The following is a 20662-nucleotide window of genomic DNA, read 5'->3' on the forward strand; positions in this document are numbered from 1 at the left end:
GTACTTCACAAACAGCATAAAGACATGAGGGACAGCAGACAATGTAAGGAGCAAGAAAATGTGCCAACTCTGATGACACTGTCACCATCCCATCCTCTTCACCAACCGTACCAAAGGGAAACAAGGTTCCGTACAACCATTAAGACAGACTCTTTGTTTTAGTCCTGCAGACACACGTCGATACCTTCCTAATAACTGCACCATGCAATTACTTTCATTAATCCACTTCTACCTCATGAGATTTGTAGAGCTTTCCAAAAGAGAGAAAGAGAGGGATATGAAAGATACCTGTATTTAGGTAAATATAACCACATCATCTCATCTTATGGATTTTAAATAGCAGTATAACATGGCAGTTTTTTCTTTGAAATTTTCCTGTTGTGCAGATGAAAACTCTTGCATACTACTGCAGAAATAATGGAGATAACACTGCCTAAAGCAATTGGGAGCAGCAACTATAGAATGGCAGTAACAGTCAAACATAATTCCACACAACTTTTGCAGGAGTCTAGATTTAATTTGCTTTACAGGACAGTTGGCCAAACAATGACATTTATCATAAAAATATCCTCTCCATTAAGTAAATCTCATTTTTCTTTCCAAAAGAAAATTCAACATATAGCCTGAGCATTCAGTAGCTCATTTTCATCATCAGCTCACACAGATTTTTCTTAACAGAACAATTCAGTTCAAAAAAAAAAATGCAGACCCATGTAATGACAGTCATATTGCTTTTGGCTATGTTAACTTAAAACCATACCAATTTAGCTATCTTTCTTTAGATTTTATTAGAAAAAAGCAGCAGATCAACATTACAATTCAGAATCTAATCTAAATATGCACTTGACAGTGAAGCACATCTGAATATGGAGTGAAAAAGGATTCCAGAAAACCTTCAGTTTTGCCAATCTCCTGCTACCCACATCACCTATCTTCTCTTCTGGCTTTCTGATGACCAAAATCAAACAGGGAACAAAAGATTTACGGCCATGAAAACAAAACCATAATACAGTAGTATGAGTTCCGGGTGCTAAGTGTATTCCATCAAGTTAACTTAAGGACTTCAACACGTACGTAAATTTTCTGTTTGGCCACGAATGTCCATGAAAGCTGACTGACCCAAATAAAAACTGAAATGTCAGGTCTGGACAAAAAAAACAAGTTAGACAGCATGTTAACCTCCAGTTTTCAGACAGTAATAAAAAGATACAATTCCAACAGCCAAGAAATTGAAATAAAAATGTTGATCTGACATTCAAGAGCTAAGTTTATTCTTACGCTCATTTTGCTTGCGCCCAAAATTATTTTAGACCCACCAGGGAGAAAAGAAGTATTTATGGACTATCACACAATTGAAAAAAAGAGAATTGCGTTTTGACTTGGTTATCATCCCCCCACTGAGGTATAAAATCTACATATAAATTTGATACTTCACTATAACAAATTGTACTTTTCATAGTTCTGATTTAGTTTCCATTCAACCCTGTTTACTTTTTTTTTTTTTTCCTCCTTAAACTACAGAATTCTTATCTCATGTTATTGAATCCATTTCCCAGCTCTCTGCTTATTTGTAGATCTGTATTTAGTAGTCTGGTTACCACAGCTAACCAGGAAAAAAAAGTCTTGAACTTTCTTCATTACAACAGCACTTTCAGCAGAGGTTACTGATGTGCAAGCAAACTACGACGATATGCAGCTCCTCAGAAAGAATATTTCATTGATTATGTTTCCACTGTCCAAATGTTCTCTACGTGATTTGCTAGAAGAAACTCCTTCAATCATGTAAACATCAGTGGGCGCAGTCTCACTAGTATGTGTGGTAGTTTCACATCCTTTTACAGGAAGGCTGGTTCACAGCTACAGAAAAGCTGCAGGAGTTCTAACAGGTGGCAAACTGTGGATTCTGCAGAGAAGTTTCCTTCTGTTGCTACTTAACAGTGTAGCCAAAGTATTTGCCGAGGTAGCCCAGTCAATCCTTTATTTTCTTTAGAACCTCTCAGAATATTTCTGGAAGGGTGACATTGCGAAGTAGCCACTGCTGAGAGCGGCTGCCATTGCAGTCTCTGATGCTGGGTACCTGGCTGTCTTCTTCGGTGGCTTTGTCCAGGCACTGATTACTGTTCACATGCAGCAGAGTTAATTTCTGGAAGACAAAAAGAAATGAGTTGTACAAAATCACCAGGCAGAATAAAGAGGTTTTAATATCTCTTACAATTCTTCCATAAGTAAACAGGAGCTAGACAAGACCTTCCTTGCTTACTAACCCCAGAACCCATTGCTAAAGAAAACTCAAATATGTCGCTCTATGTTATTAGATAAACACATTACGTTTCAAGAACAAGAAAACAGTCTGAACTTACAAAACAATGTTCTTTGTCAAGCAATATCCACCATTATTTAAATAAGACTGTACTACTCTTCTCTGAAGAAAGATTGAGGGAACTGGGCTTGTTTAGCACGGAGAAGGCCATGGGAAGACCTCATTGTGACCTTCTGGTATTTGAAAGGAGCATATGAACAAGAGGGGGTACAACTTTACAAGGGTGGATAGTGACAGGACAAGGGGGAATGGTTTTAAACTGAAACGGGGGAGATTTAGGTTAGCTATTAGGAGGAAGTTTTTCACCCAGAAGGTGGTAACACACTGGAACAGGTTGCCCAAGGAGGTTGTGGATGCCCCATCACTGGAGGCATTCAAGGCCAGGCTGGATGTGGCTCCGGCAGCCTGGTCCGGTGGTTGGTGACCCTGCATATGGCAGAGGGATTGAAACTAGATGATCACTGTGGTTCTTTTCAACCCAGGCCATTCTATGATTCTATGATTCCGTGAGTTTGCAAGTACTTAGAAGCTCAACTCTGATAAGATGTACAGCCTTGATTATTAGTTATAACAATAGTTTTCATGAGATCAGAACAAACACATTGAATTCTTTTTTCTCAGTCAGGGACACAAAACTGACCTTATATTATACCCTTCTCAAAAACATTCACATCTACAAACGTACATATATGTACAAAATGCAAACACATGCTGAAAAATGCTAGTGATCTTTTATCTGGATACTATCTTCTACTTCAGAACTTGGTTACTTCATTTCAAAATAAATTAAAGATAATAATCTGATTTGATACTATCTGTAATTAGGCACTTAGGCAAGAATAAAAAAAAAAAAAAAAAAAAAAAAAACAAGAAAAGAAATAAAAACAACCAGCACTTACCCTTTCATGAATTACTGATTATTACATAAACACATTACTGCACACTATTACTCAATGTATTTACTTCAGTCACGTAGACTAACAATGTTAAAAAAAGAATGAATGACTCCCAAAATTTGAACTTAAGCATTTCAATCAACATTTGTACTCAATCACAGCATTGTCTTCGGAGCTTGTACAGCACATCAATGACCACCGCGCAAGCGCACAATGATTTCTAGTTCTGTCAGTTTAACTTATGAATTTCAAAATGAGTTTGCACAGTATGGAAGAGGTGATTAAAATAAAGCTGTCTGAAGCATCTCTTAAACACACTAAATGTAAATGTAAAATCTCTCTTATAATTTTGGATGCTGATTTTTTAATTACAACAGCATTTCCTTTTAACCTTGTGAGACCCAAGATACCAGGTGCCAGAATTGATGACAGGAAATAATTTCCGCTATCTATGTGATCAGCAATAGGTAATATTAAGGCAACCTCACCTTCAAAGAATATTGCACTAACAGTTTTTCTTCAGAGGGTCTGGAAGCACATTGAAAACATTTTTTTTTTTTTTTTTTTTTTTTAAGACCTCCTCCAAAACTCATTAGGTAATTAATCAATGCAAATACCACTTGATGAATTAATGGCAAGGGGAACATAATCCTCCTAACTTTGTTTCCTGTTCTGACTGTCAAATAGCAGCCCCACAAAAGAGTCTGTTGATGTGTAAGGCTCACATAAAAACAGAAGTTGGCTAATTTTAACATCACAAGTTATTAGAAGACTTACCACTGGATCATATTCCCAAAGCTGATTTCCTTTTAAATGGTGGCACTTGAGCATTGTTACTGGGCCATTAAGTTTGGAGACATCTAAACACAAATCATCAGTTCGAATTTCTTTGTTGGCTGTATATGAGAAAACCTAGACAGAAAAATAATGACAAAAACTGAAAAAAAAAAAAACCAACAACCCAACACAACTAAAGAATTCCTGGATAAGGGACAGCAAAGGGGTGGTGGTGGTAGAAGGGAGCAGAGGAGGCAGGTGTGAGTGAGGGGAACATCTGTGCGTTGCTTCATTAATATTCACTGAACATTACTTTTGTTCATCATACACATAAATAATTTTACTTTTAGGGGACAAATACAAACAATACATAAGTTCTCCGTATGACATTTCCAAATTGCAGGCTGTTTTCCACACAGGAACAGCACAGTCCCCAAGTCAGTCAATCTTCGTATACTGGAAAAGACCTGATCAAAAATTGCTAATGAAACAAATGAATAAAAGAAAAACAAACCAAAAAAAACCAAACAAGTGGAAGAAAGTTTCAGAAGTGACACTCAAGCACACTGAAAATGTCAGTTCAGGTGGAAGAAGATAATTTTGTTTTTGTTTAACTATCAATGACAATCAACAAGTCTAATCAGGAGATGGTTTGTGAGAACCTACAGGAGGGGAAGTGTGGCTTACAGCAGTCTCTTCCCCTTGTTTCATTTTTTACTTTATCTAAATCATGCTACAATCAGTCTTCAAATAAATAACAAGTAAGGAATCATAAACACATCTTCTCATGCATTCCCTCTTAAGGGCAGCATCTTCAAGGTTTCACAAAATGTTCAGCTTACGTAAAATTTAATGATTGTTAGTAAAAAATTATCCTGATGAATAGAATTTAAAACAATTCATTGCTATCATTTAAAAAGTCACCTGATTTCCACCCATTCCATGGCAGTTAAAGATTCCAACTTTCTCATTTTCTTTTCTTGCCATGTTATCCAGACATTGATTTGTTTCCACATTTCTTATCTGGGAGTGAGAAAGAGCACATCACAAAAGGCTGTTATTTTTAAGAAAGAACTAGGCCTGTATCCAACCACACTGACACCAGTTCTCTCTGCTATATACCTACGGGTTATCTGCAAGAATTGTAAAGTATATGAGTGGTACTACAGTGAGAGAATGCTAACCATGACTCAGATTCCCAGGCAAATGATCAAGCTGCTTTGTTACAGTCACACTTCTTTCCCTTCTATTGGGATCTTCCCACCTTGAGACCCCTTTTTCTCAGAGGCTCAGCTACAATGCAATGGAGTCAATTCCACCTCCAGCCCAAAACTACCGAAAGTTTCAAAGCACTCTTCTAGGCACAGTGAGCTTAATTTCATTTGAAGTCACAGGAGACGTGGTTCAATTTCTTCAGTTCTTGAGATGCAGGATTAAGACTGTATTACTATATAGTAAGTACAATGAATAGCAGTCTGCTGATAGCAGCATAAGCACTCCTCTCTTTCATGAAGTACGTTTTTCTTGAACAAACACAGTACAGAATTACTCTACAAAAGGTGCAATACTTGACTCAATATGGCTTGTAGAGGAAACTATGTGCCTGTTTATTTAGGACAAATTCATCTATGCTACCTCTACTGTCATGTGAATTAAAGAAAAACAGAGAAATGCCCAGCAAAGCTTAAGAACTATTAGGATTTGCTGGTCACTGAAGAGGATTCTGAGGGCAAAGCTCAGAGTACTTATTTATTTATTCATTTAGCAAAGTCTTTGTTTGACTCGCTCTAGTTTTTTAAGCAAAACACTGCTCTACACGAAGAACTTCATAGAGTTCATCTTAACTATGTGTTTCTGAATGAATATCTCTATCGGCCTTTTCTGTGAAATTTAGTATGGTAATAAGAAAGTGAAAACATTTCAATTAACACAGCACATAAAGTTTGGCTTTCTACTTCATTGAGGTGACAGATGCATCACCTTTCAGGTGATGGTGATATACATGCAAGTTAACTGAGCTTTGCTGGAGGTTAATGTGTCTGCTTTCTCAGTTCAGAATAGAAGAAAACTTACTGTGCAACTTACTTTATAATAAATTGTAGACAAGTATGCCACATAAAAATCTTACCTCCCCCAAAGAAAAATAATGGCGTGGAATTTGGGAATCAGGATAAACATTCTCCAGGTACCAGGAGAAAGGCTTGCACTGAAGCTTGCGTCTCAATCCAAGTCGTGATGATATGTCCCCATAGTCAACCTTAGTAACTCCTGAAGGTTAAAAAAAAAAAAAAAAAAAGGTTGCATTTAATGGTTACTAGTGAATTGTACATAACTTCATCTGATACAAAAGTGATTGGTACAACACATTGTTTGTGTGAAAAACATTCTAAGAAATCATCTTCACATTAAAAAAACATCTTTCTTTAAATATAGCATTATGTTGCTTATACTTATTGCAGAAGACAAGTTAATCACTACTTGTGAATTCTTTTTCCCTGTAATTATACAGAAGGTGGAATCACTAACTCTGTACTATGCATGACTATTTTTTACCCGTGGTTTGTGGAAGAATTTGAATGCTACAGCTTACTAAGTTATCAGAGAAAAGAGGCTGAAACGTATAGTTACTAATGCCATTCTAACCCCATTATCAATTGAGGTGCATATCTATGTAGTGTAACATAGCAATTTCCTTCTGCAAAGCAAGGAGAATTGCGTTTTAATTTAATTCTGTAAGTCAGGTACCACCTGCTGGGTTCGTCATCATTCATCTAACCACATAAAGAAATAGCAGCCTTCATACAGAGAACTAAGCCCTTAACAATACAGTATTCGTTCAATAAAAAAGCAGCAGTTACAGGAACTGTGTTCACCATTAGGCCTGCTATTAATTTCTGCAGCATTTTGTCTGTCTTTATTCTCTTTTGTCCCTCATTTATCAAAGTGCTCCATTCTTCTTGTATCTACCCATCCCTTTGTAGAAGCTTTAATTCCTTCTGAAAATTAAGTTGCTCAAATCCCATCTGAAAATGGGATGAGAAAGGTCTGCACAGTCAGTAAGTACTTTTTTACTACACCAGAATTAAGCACTGTTGTTATTAACATCTTAATAATATTAATTAAGGTTAGAATAATTTATAGCTACTTCACATTCTATTTGTATTTTCCACACTACGCTACAAACACACAGGCCAAAAAGATATATTACCTAATACATTACAAAAAAAATACCCTCCTACAGACCACAACTATGGCTCAATTGACCACTGTGCCTAAAGACCTCCTCCATATATTTGTCAGGAATATCTCTGCACTTAGAGGACTGTAAGTTACCACAAGAATTGCCTGACCTTTTGAAACGAAGTTTGCACTATTTTGCAGTTGATACACCATGTTATTAAATCAACCTGCCAGCAGATGGTGTATTTCTACTCAATTAAGACAGATACCTGCATAATTTCAGCTGCTGATAAACATCAGTGAAAACATTTCTAATTTCAGTATTCTAGAAATAGGAAAATGCTAAGTCAGAATCACTGAATTGAAAAGAGAAAACCCTTCTGACTTTTGAGAAAGCATTCTGGAGAACTACACTAATAAGGGGAAAAATGAGTGAAATCTTGTTTTTAATAAAACAGTGAATAATATGGATGAAAACTAAGCAAAAGCACATCAAAAAAGAAGCAAAAAATCACAGCATAAGAAACCCCAGAAAACTACCCTCCCTGAACCAACATGAAGATAACCTGCACAGCAAAATGAGAACTATCTCAAGACACTGTGAAATAAGAAAAGAAAAGCTGCTGATCCTCATCCTCCACTCATGAAAAGTGAAGTGGATGGATGACATAGCTATCATGCTACTCCTGGAAGAATATGACAAAATTCAAAACTTATTCATCGAAGGAATTTGCTATAATGACCTTAAAAAAAAAAAAATTGGGCTCTGTCACTTTAAAAACGGCACAAGGACTGAAGTCACAACCATAAAGAATTTAAAAGTGACATCTAATTGTTTACAAATGTATTATTTCTTGAAGTAATTTTAAATGCCACTACATGAAAGAAATGTGCCAGCTGATTTTTGCTCCGTCACACTGAAATAAAAGGTGTGGGTTGTATCCATTATAACCATTTTTAATGTGACAGAACTAAAAACAAACAAACAAACAAACCAGCCAATAAAGTACTCTGAAGTCACACAAAGTCACCTACTGGCACACTGACCTGAGCACGGGATAGCTGAAGAAGTACAGTTTGCTTCATGGGTGGTCTTTAACAAGGCCAAATTGTTTTGCTTTCCAAGTGAGATATCAATCTCTTAGCAGCTTTCACTTCTTCTCTCTATTATTATTATTCTCATCTAGCTGGAGTCTCCCTATTTACACTATACAGCACAACAACTAAGGGGTAACTGTTATTTGGGGGAAGAAATAGAAGCAAACAAGAAAAACTGCAAAATACAAATTGTATAGAAAAATTAAAGGTGTTTCTGCACTGCTATTTTCTGCACGCACAGGTAAGAATTTCAATATGCAGTGGAGTCTTACATATGCCTTCCAGTGTTTTTGTACTTGTTTTTAAAGGCTCAGCTAAAATATATACATATATTAAAACCACAAAACCAGAATGAGGTCAAATCTTCCTCCCAGCTAACTCTTACGCCAGACTGTACAGGTAGATATATAATGAGGAAGACAATCATGTTCATCACTTGTTTTTTGAAATACTTTGGCTTTGCTCATGAAAACAGCGTTAACAGTACTTACTACTGTCCATACTTGACCAGAGCTTTTGTTTTGCTCCCCCAGAAACACAAAAACAAACCAAAACACCATAAGCTTTATTTTATTATATTTCAAGTCTGGATCTTCCTGGTGGTTCTTATTATTACTCAGCTTATTCTGTTTCTTCTTATTACTCAGCTTGCCGTTAGCTGTGACAAACACATGCTTTTTCACAAATGCACTTAAAAGGCATACACAGAGATAAATAGTGATAGGGTGAACACATATCAAATAATTCAAAACCACCAACTTAGTACAAATCTCAGATTTAGCTCAGCACTTGCTGGGTGCTATCACTATTCTTGAAAAAAATTCACAGAATCACCAAGGTTGGAAAAGACCTCCAAGATCATCCAGTCCAACCATCCACACACCATCAGTATCTCCTACTAAACCATGCCCCTCAGTACAACAGTACAACATCTAACCATTTCTTGAACACAACAGTCAGATGCTGTACTAAAGGACATGGTATACAGTTTCGTACACAATACCATGCTACTCCGATCAGTAATACGTAACAGTCTTTCCTGTTCTATCAGATCTCTTGGGTGTGCTTACACTTGGAAAAAAAAAAAAGTTATCAATTTGACAAATCTAGACTTCTCATCCAAGCAAGCATTTCTGTAATTTGGTTACTAATCATGAGAAGAAGCTACTCAATGCTATCACTATTTCCTGAAAAAAATGCTTTACTCTATTTTTGAGAGAAAATCCCTAGACTTCCCAATAGACTAGGGAGGGAAGGAAGAGTCTTAGAAAACCATTTCAAAACTACTAACTCCTCCACTATCCTTACAATATATGAATACTAATCGCCTACCACTTTCTTATATGTATAACAATGTCTAGCAGTAGAATACTCCATCTGAAGGTTAATTTATCCTTTTGCTAACTCATTAATAATTAAAGCTTTTCAGTGGTCATGTTGCAATAGTTCTGCCATCCTCAAAATTTCAAGAGAACGGAAGATTTGCTTGCCAAGTTTAATGTGGCAATATACTCATGCTAAACTCCTTTGAAAGATGAGAAGCATGATATTTTCATCATGATTATAAACCACTCCACCATTTTCAAAAGCACAGTAAGAAAGCTTCTTTCAAAACCAGGCTTCTGTGTGGAAAAATAAATAAAAAAACCCTCACAGAACTTGTTTTTCTTCAGTATTATAAAACTCAATAAGCAGTAATCATTTTAAACCAATTCACACAGTCACATATTTGCATCTCCAGTTAATGGCAGTAAGAAATACTGGCTGTAAACTGGAACATACAGGACCACTCTGTTCATACTTTAAACATAGGTTTAGCTACATTGCAAAGACCAACCACCATCGACTCAGTCTCCCCATCAGCCATAAACAGAAATCTTATCCCAGACTTACCATGTTTGGCTAAAGACAAGCATACATAGTGATGATAAACCAGGATGACTGATCCAGTTCTCAGGATAACAACCATGTCTGTCAGAGAGCTCCTGTTTACATAATTCTACAGCATTACTGATTGCTCTGGTACAATCAAAGACACCTTCTGAGTAAAACTTTTGGTCAACAAGAAGGTTAATTTCCATTCACACTAGGAGGCTCTCCCTGAGCTCGTTAGAGCTGCTTGCTGGGATACCTTCAGTGTACAAATGGGGGCATAAGAGATCGCTGAATGACAGCCTTTTATACTGAGACCAAGAGGCTGCAGGTCCAAGATGGAACTCTGACTCGTATAGTTTTAGGCTGTGTGATTTTCTTGTGTAATCTGTGTTTCACCTTTAGAAGAAAGATATTAACAAACACCGTAACTGCCAGTTTACAATTAATTAGTAGCTACAAGAAGGTAGCTGTGGTAAGCCAACCTAACAGTATGGAGCTGCTGCTGCAAAAAGGGCATTTTCCTTGCTCAGCTTCAGACTGCTGCTGCACTTCCTGTGCTGACACAGGTGCTAATTTAACCAGCAGAAAGCCTACAGAGTAAAAGGTCCCAAGGAGTTCAGTAAGTAAAACCAGCTGCCATACACAAACAATCAACAAGCAAAGGGAATAAGGCACCATCCTTGCAGCAAACTGTTGGACTGACACTGCCATCTCAGAAAGCCTCACCCTTGGACAATTCTTTCACAGTATTCTGGACTAGGGACAATGAAAAAAAAAAAAGATCAAGTCTAGGAATCAGAGAGAAGTGGCAAAATCCACTGCACAGGCTGACAGGATCCAGGCTATTCACAGAATCACAGAATCACCTGGGTTGGAAGGGACCCCAAGAATCATGTAGTTCCAACCCCCCTGCCTAGCAGGGCCACCAAACATAGACATTCAGATCAGGTTGCCCAGGACCCCGTCCAACCTGGCCTTGAACACGTCCAAGGACGGGGCATCCACAACCTCCCTGGGCAGCCCGTTCCAGGGCCTAACCACTCTCCTAGTAAAGAACTTCCCCCTAACATCCAACCTGCATATGCAGGATTCCAACAGGAAATGGTCTGTGAAACAGCACCCTGCTGCAACACACAGCTGTAAGAAAAGCTGTAGGCTAATGCAGAACAACTGCAACAGTTAGTGCCATTAATGCTGCAGAGGATAGCTGCTGTGTGCGAAGAGACAGGTTGGATTTTGGCTGAGCAGCACCTGCTGCAACACTGTCCTGCTCAGCTTCCTTCTGTACTTGTCTGCTCCTAAGCAGAAATATGATTTCTAAAATGCATGAAAGCTTAAAACACAAGTAGTTCCTATTAGGCAGTATTTATTGGAGGGGGAAAAAAGATTAAAGGCTTACTTTTCAAGAGTATAGCTTTCCACTTAACTACATCAATAGTAAAAAGTCTCTGGAGTTCCTATCAATCAAATAGTAAGACATTTCCTTCCACAGTTCGGATCACACGAAATGGGAAAGCTACCCTAAAATCTTAGGTTTGCATCCCTCTGTGATTCCCTCTCTCAGGGGAGCAGAAAAGAAAGGATATAAAGGAGTTGTTGTTAATTTGACTTAATCATGTCTGCCAGTATATTACCTCCTTCAAAATCCAGTTTCCTCATCCATAACAAGAAAAATACGGGTGCAGAGGTTTGCTCGTTTTCTTCTCTTGCAAGCTAGCATCAGCTTAAAAATTCTCATCTTGCTCCTTCCAAGAAGCTGTGACACTGTCACAGTAATACTGAAAGCACACACTGCACTAGCAGAGTTTCACAGGCTGTACAGTCTGCCAGAGTCACTACATCATCATTCTGCAAGAACTAAGCATTTCCTTTTTATATAAGAAGGACACTTGAAAACTGAGAGTATGGCAAAGTGAGTTAATGGAGAAGAAATTCACTGAGTTAGCTTAGAAATATGTACTGACAATTCAAGGCAATATTTGCCATCAATAGGTAAAATCAGCAGTCTGCCTAACTCAGGTAAGATAGAGATAACAGTGTAATAAAGGTAAGGGGTTTGTGAACTTCCCCAAATAATAATCCATTCTTGTTCTGACAACATGCAAGGATTTGGAGGGGAGGGAAGAAGATATGAGCAGCGCTGAGTACAGTCTATCGGTTCATTCTCTAAACAATAAACACTGCATCATAGCTAGAAGTGAGCAGCTGTACAAGCCATTCTTTTTCACAGCCTTGGGTAACAGACTGACTTCAGAACAACGCAACAGATTCAGGTAATGCAGCCCTGTGATTCTTGAAACACTTGGAAATTCCGGTGTCAAACTTCAGTGTGGTGTCAAAGGGATACGGGCACATAAATGAGACTGTGCCAGTTGGCTGGTGCAGATGCTCTCTGAGCAGCTTAGAGCTCTTGGCAAGAATATATCCACCAATCATGCAGGTTATTAGCATAAGACAAACTGTGCAGGCATGCATCTTTCAAAAGAAGAGAATATACAGTGCAACTACAGAGAATCACTGAAGTTACTTTCACCATCTCAAAACTCTTACTCACATTCTGTTTCAAATGATATTTTTTTTTGTAACTTTTCTCCAACAGAAGAATGTATGTATAGACACAATGCTGTAAACCCATGAAAAGAAGCTGTATCAAAACGACATTTCTACATGAAAACAGTAACTCCTTTTGTAGCTTATAGTTATCTCATGAAAAGGACTACAAAGATCATATACAAAGTAACACAGCATTACCACTATGTTGACTAATTCAGCTTTGTTTTCAAGAGCTTATTTTTACACGTAGGTATTGTCACTTAGTAAAAAACAAAAAATCCAGCTTGGCATGGATGCAAAAAAACAATCTTAGCCAAAATTAATTGCAGTTATTTATATACAGCTTATCTGAAAGACATTTATACATGTGATGTTTGAATTCATAATTCTTAATTAATAAAGCAGCAGAGTAGCCACAAGCTATAAGATTCAGATTTCACCTAAAAGGTTTTGACTGGTACCACATTACAAAATTAATCATGAAAACAGAATTAAAAAAATCTTAGTCCTAATCAAGTAATGCATTCTATTAAAAAACAAAAGTATAAAGCAATGTGATCACCTGCTCTCACAAAGTATTCTCAAAGCCTGTAATCTAAATTACTATATTTTATTCCAGTTTTTACATTTCAATACTAATGCAAGTTTAATAAGCAAGTCATATGCGAATAGTAGCTTAAAAGATAGCTATTTGGGAAAGTAGATTTATCATATAAGACCACTGCTCAGTATTTGAAGTTCAATATCTCTAATGCCTCAAATAGTTGTCAGTGTCTGTTGCTCTCTGAAGTTTGTCTTTTGTTTAAAAAGACAAACAAAAATTAATCTGTAGTAGAAGGTAATAATTCAGTATTTCCCAGGCTGCTTTATTCTTTTCCTGAAAATTTCTGCTCATAGAAAATTTGCTCTCATATTATATATTCTCTTGTTTTGTTAACATTCACTTTAAGAAATATACTATGTATCATCACAGTCAAATACATTGGCCATTTTGTTCCCACACTCTGGATTGCCACATGCAAACTCAACCAAGCCAGATGACCTTAAATTTTGCCCCTCCTGCTACAGGAATTCACTTACATCTATTTTAATTGGTTCTACCTTCAATGCCCACAACACAGAAGTCAGAGGTCAAACTCCATCACATTATGAGATGCATTTGGACAGCTGGCTTTTAGCACTACAGTTAAACTCTGATGTTCTACTGAGCTTTAACTCCATTGCACAGGAAGCTCATTCATAAGTCATGTTCACATTAAAAAAAAAAAAAAAAAAGACTTCAAAGTCTTCAGGGTACATCTCTGGATAGGCTAATAACATTGTTTTAATTAAATTTGTCCTTTTTATACATCTTTGGTGAGTTTTGTATCATGAAATTAGAAGAAATAATATTTTTAGCTAGATTCTCATAATACTCATGTTTATTTGTTCGTTTTTTCTTCAGCAGTAATCCATTTCAATTCTTAATACATATTTATTTTCATAACTTGCTCACCTGGGGAAATGATATAAAAAAAGTTTTTGAATTCATCCATCCAGACTTCTGCAAGCCGCCTGTTATTTTTGTTGATTATCTGCCCTGTACCTCCTGGAAAAGTGTATGGTGTTGCTTTTCTGAACACATGCCCAACATGTGAACAAGTTACAATTTCCAAAGTGCCACCACACTGCCAAATCTGAAAGTGAAAGCACAGTTACTGCATGGTTTAAACAGCTAAAAAACATTTTAAAATGTTAATTATTTACTGCTAGTCAGTTTGGAGAAAAGTTGTATCTACAACATAAAAATACTGTATGGAAGGGAAAAGTAAGTTTGTTTCCTGCTCAATGGGTAAGGATGCTCAAAAGCCTAAGTAGAACAGCATAAGAAGGAGTATAGCAGGCCTCACAGCATGAGATTATTTCAGAGAACTGGGCCAGCAGGACAGCAAAGGAATGAAAAGGTTCACATGGATCACAGTAAAGTATCAGGTGATTATCTGCCCACAAAGTCCACTATAAAACAGATCCTCCATGTAAAAACAACATACATTTCCCAAGTAACACTTCTGAAAATATATTCAGTTTCATTTTGGAACCACTAATTTTTCTGAGCTGATAAATATAACAAAAGGTAACTGTGCTATTTGGTAGGAATGGAAGTGAGAACAATGCTGGTTAGGTCCACAACCAAATGAAAACGGGCAACCTTTAAGGTAGGCCATAAGAAGGAGAGAAAGTAACAGAGCCACTCATGTGTCACTGACACGATAAACCATACACTGACAGTATTACCCTTAACTTATGCTCCAAGTGGATTTTCTAACTGAATTCCTTTTAAAAAAACAAATGTATTTATTCACAGTAAACACTCCAATTCCATTTTTTGTCACAAGACTGTCAACTATTCATCATACACTTTTCTTCACTGACAGGTACAGTTTTTGCATGTCTCCACCAGAGGAACTTGATAGGAAGTATACTACTAGCTGCAAAAGTAGAGGACCCTGTCACTGTCATCTGGTCTATTTTACAGAATGTGAGACACCCTGTCATTAATAACACATTGAGCAGATATAAGCTTTTACCTACCCTGAAAGAAATTTCCAAGTTTTCTCCACCCCAAATATCCATTCCAGCATCATATGTTCCAATTTCCTGAAAGTAATCTCTGTCTATTGAAAAAAGACCTCCTGCCATTGTAGGCGTCCTGAAAAAAAAAAAAAAAAAAAAAAAGAAATAAGCATCATTCACTATAACGACATTCTTAAATACATTTCACATTTACACTCTGACAATGTGACTTTTTATTTCTGTAGCTCAGAACACGCTCCTTCTCATGAGGCTGCTGTCCAAGCGCAGTTACTGCTGATGTATTTGCTAGCTCAACACTTTCTGGAGAAGGAAGCAGTCACTGACAGTTCTCATTGTTTCCTTGCTTCAAGTTTGACTCTGAATAGAGAAATGGCTCCTAATAAGCAGCTGCCATTCCTGCAGAAGGAAACTTCTGTCTCCAGTGATGGTAATTTTTAGAAAAGAGAAACTGGTTTCTTACAAGAAATATACACGCCTGTAACTACTCGTGAAGAATTACAAGAGGCCATGAAGTGGTCTGCGCGCTTTCACTACTCTGACTTTACACAAGGAAGTTGTACAATCAGGGTTACATTCGGATTTTTTTTTTATTAGTTCCTTACTAGTAAAGAATGCTAATTTCTCATACTTTAGCTTCCCAAATTTTCATTTTTTAGTCAGCATGCACACAATACAAAAGCTATACATTCGCCTTGCCTGCTGATATAATTTTATAGCTCAAGTCTACAAATGACATATTTTTCTAGCATAAATCATTTTCTACCACTAGTCATTCTTCTGAAACACTTCATGCTTTTCCTGAAAGACACGTTAAATATAAGTTAGGTAGTCTCAATCTAACTATAATTTGTGTAGCTTTTTCCACTAAAATAGACATTGGGGAAAAAAATAATCCATTAACCACATCCTGAGAACACCTTCGATTTCTTCATAATAGAGTACAAACCAAAAATACCAGAGATCACATCTTCAACCTTACATTAAGTTAATATTGCCCACTTTTCTGAGTGTTAAGGCCAGGAAATGTAAATTTGAAGTTGTGTTAAGGTATATTTTACTCAAGTTATATGTGTTCCACATTATCTTTGCAAATATGACATACCAGAATAAATTTGTCTCCCTTTCATGCATTTCTAATATGTTTATGTATGTGCACACAAGCACATGTACATAGGGTGCTCTGAAAGCAATGCCTCCTATTTATTTCTGTACAAACTATCATAGATAAAAGGAGCACAATAACACTATTTGCTAGAGCAAATTCTCAGCTACAACACTATTTTTCAACATAATCATCACCATCAGCTACCCGTTCTTGTCAGCAATGGACAAGAGCCTGCATGTCACACTTGTAACAACCTGCATGAGAGGACGTGACCTCAGTGCTCCGACCATGTCATTACTAGCAAACTGTTGCTCATACAATCCACCTTTCATTGGCCCAAACAGGTGAAAGTTAGCAGGCACCAAATCTGAACTATATGGTGAGTGGGGTACAACATTCCTTCAAGACTGGCAGTGTGCTCCATGGTCTTGAAACTGGTATGAAGACTGGCATTACTGTGGTGCAAGAGTAAGATTGTCGTCTTCTCTAGACTGACTCTGGAAGTTCAAGCCTTCAGCTTAGTCAGAATCACAATGACCACTAGGTCAGAGCTGATGGTTTATATCCAGGTTCCAGGAAATCCAAAAGGACCCCTTTCCTCTCTCAGAAGATACTACACTCACTGAGGGATGCAACTGGAACTTTTCCTCTGATGGGTGAATTTGCATCTTGCCACTGCATGGACTGCCATTTTGACTGGTTTGTAGTGGTGACACCACGTCTCATCACTGGTAATGATGCAGTCCACGAAACTGCCACCTTCTGCCTCATACTGGTTCAACTGATCCTGACAAACTTTCATACGGTGTTACTTCCGCTCCTCTATGAGTACCATGGGATCCACCTGGTGCAAACTCTGCAAATATTCGAACGCTGCCAACATCATTTCCAATGCACTGAAACTCTGTACACAGCTCCCTGATTGTAATCTGCTAATCTGTGTGGATGAGCTGATTGAGATGCTCTTCATTTCATGGTGCAACAGCTGTGCATGGTCATCGTGATCATGGCTTGCCTTTCATGCTACTGTTACCCCTCACTGCCTCACTATACTCACATCCATTGTTTGGTCTCCACAAATGTTCATCAAGTGTCTGTGAATGTCAATGGGTGCAATTTTTTACTGCATGAAGGAATTCAATTCTCTATCTTTGCTTCACACACACTTCTGTGTCAGACACCGGTATGTCAGACTGCCTCCCTCTGCTGCCACTTGTTTCAATGGAACAAAATTTAATGAAATATGGAAGGTTCAATCTCTACTGCCACAGCAACAACATCCACCTATGAAATTGTGGCCCAACATTATAAAAAACAGGACACATTACTTTCAGAGCAACCCTCACAGACACCAACAAGAAATAAAAATTTGTCATATTCAAAATATTGTTTATCTGTTAGAGAAAAAAGATAAGGTATTGCTTCAATAAAAATATATGTATCATAAAAACTAGCAAAAAGCTAGCAGTCAGCTGGTAACTAGCAAAAAACCACAGAAATAGTTCTACAGTGACATACCGATAGCTTTCTTCATTCCTTTCAAAAGTTACAATCAGCCCATTCACATATAATAATCTTTATGCTGCTCCTTCAAATAGATATTGCAACAACAAAATTAACTGCCTACCTGTATACAAGATTAATCCAGAAAGAACACCAGATGAACACTTGAACCAATTTAATAATTACCTAACAGGAAGAGTTCGATCTCCTTTCCGTCGATCCATCTCTCTCTGAGGAACTGGATACCAACGAAAATTCAACTTCCAGTTGAAACCACCATAAGTCATATCTGAACCTGCCATGTATTCAAAGGTGTCATCACTAATTACATCAATGATGGGACACACGACTGTTCTCCTAAAAAGAAGGATGAACCAAAATCTGTTAGTACAAATTTCAGAAAAAGGTTTGTGGTTTCCTTTTTTAAACTCCATTTTTAACAAGTACTAAGTTTAAAATTTCGAATGCCATTTCTCAGCAGTACACGATAGATACTACCAGAATATCAAGCTCTATCTTGCTATTTTGAAATAACTCATCCAAATGAAAATGTGTTGCAATTTTGGCAATACTAGCTTTAAAAACAATAGCATGTGCATTATTGTCAGTAATAATTAATCACCTTCTGCAGATGAAAAAAATGATCATAGTTTTCTCAATGTCAAACAGTGACTGAATGTAAAAGAAGCTCTGGTTTCTAGTTAAGTGGTCAAAATAACTTGCACGTTCTTAAATTAAGACTCAAGTCCTTAGCCCTGAGGAAGTATTCCAAAATATCATCAAGACTAAGAAATGAGCTACCACATAAAAATAGAAAGAGGCTTCACTGTCTACTGTTCTGACATCATCAAGGCACATATATACTCAGAGATAATAATTCTAATCATCTTAAAGATACTGAATTAACTCAAGTAGGCTTCCACTCATGGGAAGCTCTGCAACTAAGTTCAAAGGACTCATTTATTTGGGCTATTTGCACAAATTGCAACAATAATTTACATGAATCTCACAAAAATGATAACTTAGAGGTTGATATTGTGTCTTTGTACAGCTCTGTACAAAGGCTCTTTAATAGCTGCTACTTTTTCATCATGTAATACTGTATTTTGTAACATGAAAACTTATGTGATTTTCACCTATAACCATAAGAACAAAACTAAGATTTGTAACACTATGCTTAGTAGCTAGCCTATTTAAAACGCTGTTTACTAACAACTAGTCTGCAACTATGGAATTGCTCAGATGTATGTTTTGTAAAGCATACCAATTTCTCCTTACAATAAAACTCAAGTTTCCAACACATTAACATGCACGTAAGCATTGTGAATACCGATTTAAAATAGGCACAAAGCCATCCTGCTGCAGTGTAAATTAGCATGATTCCAGTAACTATTCTAACTTTAGAAAACACACCCTAGAGGACCACATCACATCACAGAATTTCACACATCCACAGATCATTCACAACCCATATTATGAAAGAAAGAAGTCATGAGAACCTGAATACAGTAAACTTGAGAGATACTTCTAGTTGTAGAATCATAGAATGGAATCACGGAACAGTTTGGGTTGGAAGGGACTTCTAAGATAACCTAGTTCCAGCCCTCTGCTATAGGCAGGGACACCTCCCTCCAGACCAGGTTGCTCAAAGCCCCATCCAGCGTGGCCTTGAATGCTTACAGGGATGGGGCACCCACAACCTCACTGGGCAAACAGTTCCAGTGTCTCACCACCCACACAGTACAGAATTTCTTCCTGATACCTAGTCTAAACCTACCCTCTGCCAGTTCAGTATCATTTCCCCTCATCTTGTTAATACCTGCCCTTATAAAAGCTTACCATGTTGTGACCAGGGCCTCCATTTCTTCTTTAAGAATATCTTCCCAAATTCATGAAGGAGTAAGCCAAGTAAAAGACCTCAAATTCCGCTACTTTCCACTCCATTCATACTCAGATCTCCCAGTTTTTAAACACATTAGCTCACGCATTTCAATATAAGCTTTATTTCAAACCATGTCTCCCCCTTCAAAAGGGGTTCTGAATTAGTCTTTTAGCCTTACAGCACTGCAAAATACAGGACTTTCTTGTCCTTTCAGGAAGTAGATATTTGCTTTTAGGTTACATCATAGTACTTAGAAACATCTTAAAAACCTTAAAAAAAAAAAAATGATGGACCAACAGACGGATAATTACCTGTCAGCTTTAATCCTTGCCAGCAGAGGTTCGAGCCAGCCTACCGTACATTCACAATGAGCATCTAAGAAGGTGATGACCTGGCCTTTGGAAGCAGCAGCCCCCTTTAATCTAGCTCTGATCAAACCAGAGCGCTGTTCCATTCGAATCACATGGACAGGTACTTTTAATTTTTTTACATAGCTCTCCAGTGGTCTTTTCAAAAAGTCTGTGAGGGGGAAAAAAAAAATAAATAAAAAAATCAAACAGATGGAAACGGTCAGTTACAAAGTGCAGCTTTTTTTCTCCCTTTGTTTTTGATGAAGAGAGTTGAAATAAGGTTTCTCATTGCTTTCCTATCACTTTCCTCTTTTCTCAGCTAGTTTACTCTGCTGCTTATTCTCCACTTTGCACAAAGCCCTTCTGCCCTCCCCCATGCATTTCACTTGCTAGAGCAGGAAGTTCCTTCTCTTCATTCTGTCATCATGGGAAACAAAAATGGAGAGTGTAGAATGCTTACACAAAAATATGACGGGATAGACAAGATTTTATTTTGGAATAAATGTATGCATACATATTCTTGGGCACAAAATTATCCATCATGAAAAT

At 37.3% G+C, this 20662-nt stretch overlaps 1 protein-coding gene across 2 annotated transcripts in view; it reads right to left on the reverse strand.

Moving 5' to 3' along the window:
* Nucleotides 1-496: 496 nt before the first annotated feature.
* The window catches only part of GALNT1 (polypeptide N-acetylgalactosaminyltransferase 1), a 75070-nt gene continuing 54904 nt past the window's right edge, over nt 497-20662 (reverse strand). For both annotated transcript variants that reach the window (XM_042868944.1, XM_042868945.1), the window contains exons 6-13: nt 20075-20282; nt 18068-18238; nt 15271-15388; nt 14195-14375; nt 6122-6261; nt 4918-5016; nt 3994-4128; nt 497-2143 (exon numbers count right to left, since the gene is read on the reverse strand). In XM_042868944.1, coding sequence (XP_042724878.1) covers nt 1997-2143; nt 3994-4128; nt 4918-5016; nt 6122-6261; nt 14195-14375; nt 15271-15388; nt 18068-18238; nt 20075-20282 — 1199 coding nt within the window. In that variant the 3' untranslated portion in view covers nt 497-1996. The remainder of the gene's footprint in view (nt 2144-3993; nt 4129-4917; nt 5017-6121; nt 6262-14194; nt 14376-15270; nt 15389-18067; nt 18239-20074; nt 20283-20662) is intronic.

Source organism: Lagopus leucura, unplaced genomic scaffold (assembly GCF_019238085.1).
Source record: "Lagopus leucura isolate 7727_CA_CO unplaced genomic scaffold, USGS_WTPT01 Super-Scaffold_100002, whole genome shotgun sequence".
In the NCBI taxonomy this organism is placed as follows: Eukaryota; Metazoa; Chordata; class Aves; order Galliformes; family Phasianidae; genus Lagopus; species Lagopus leucura.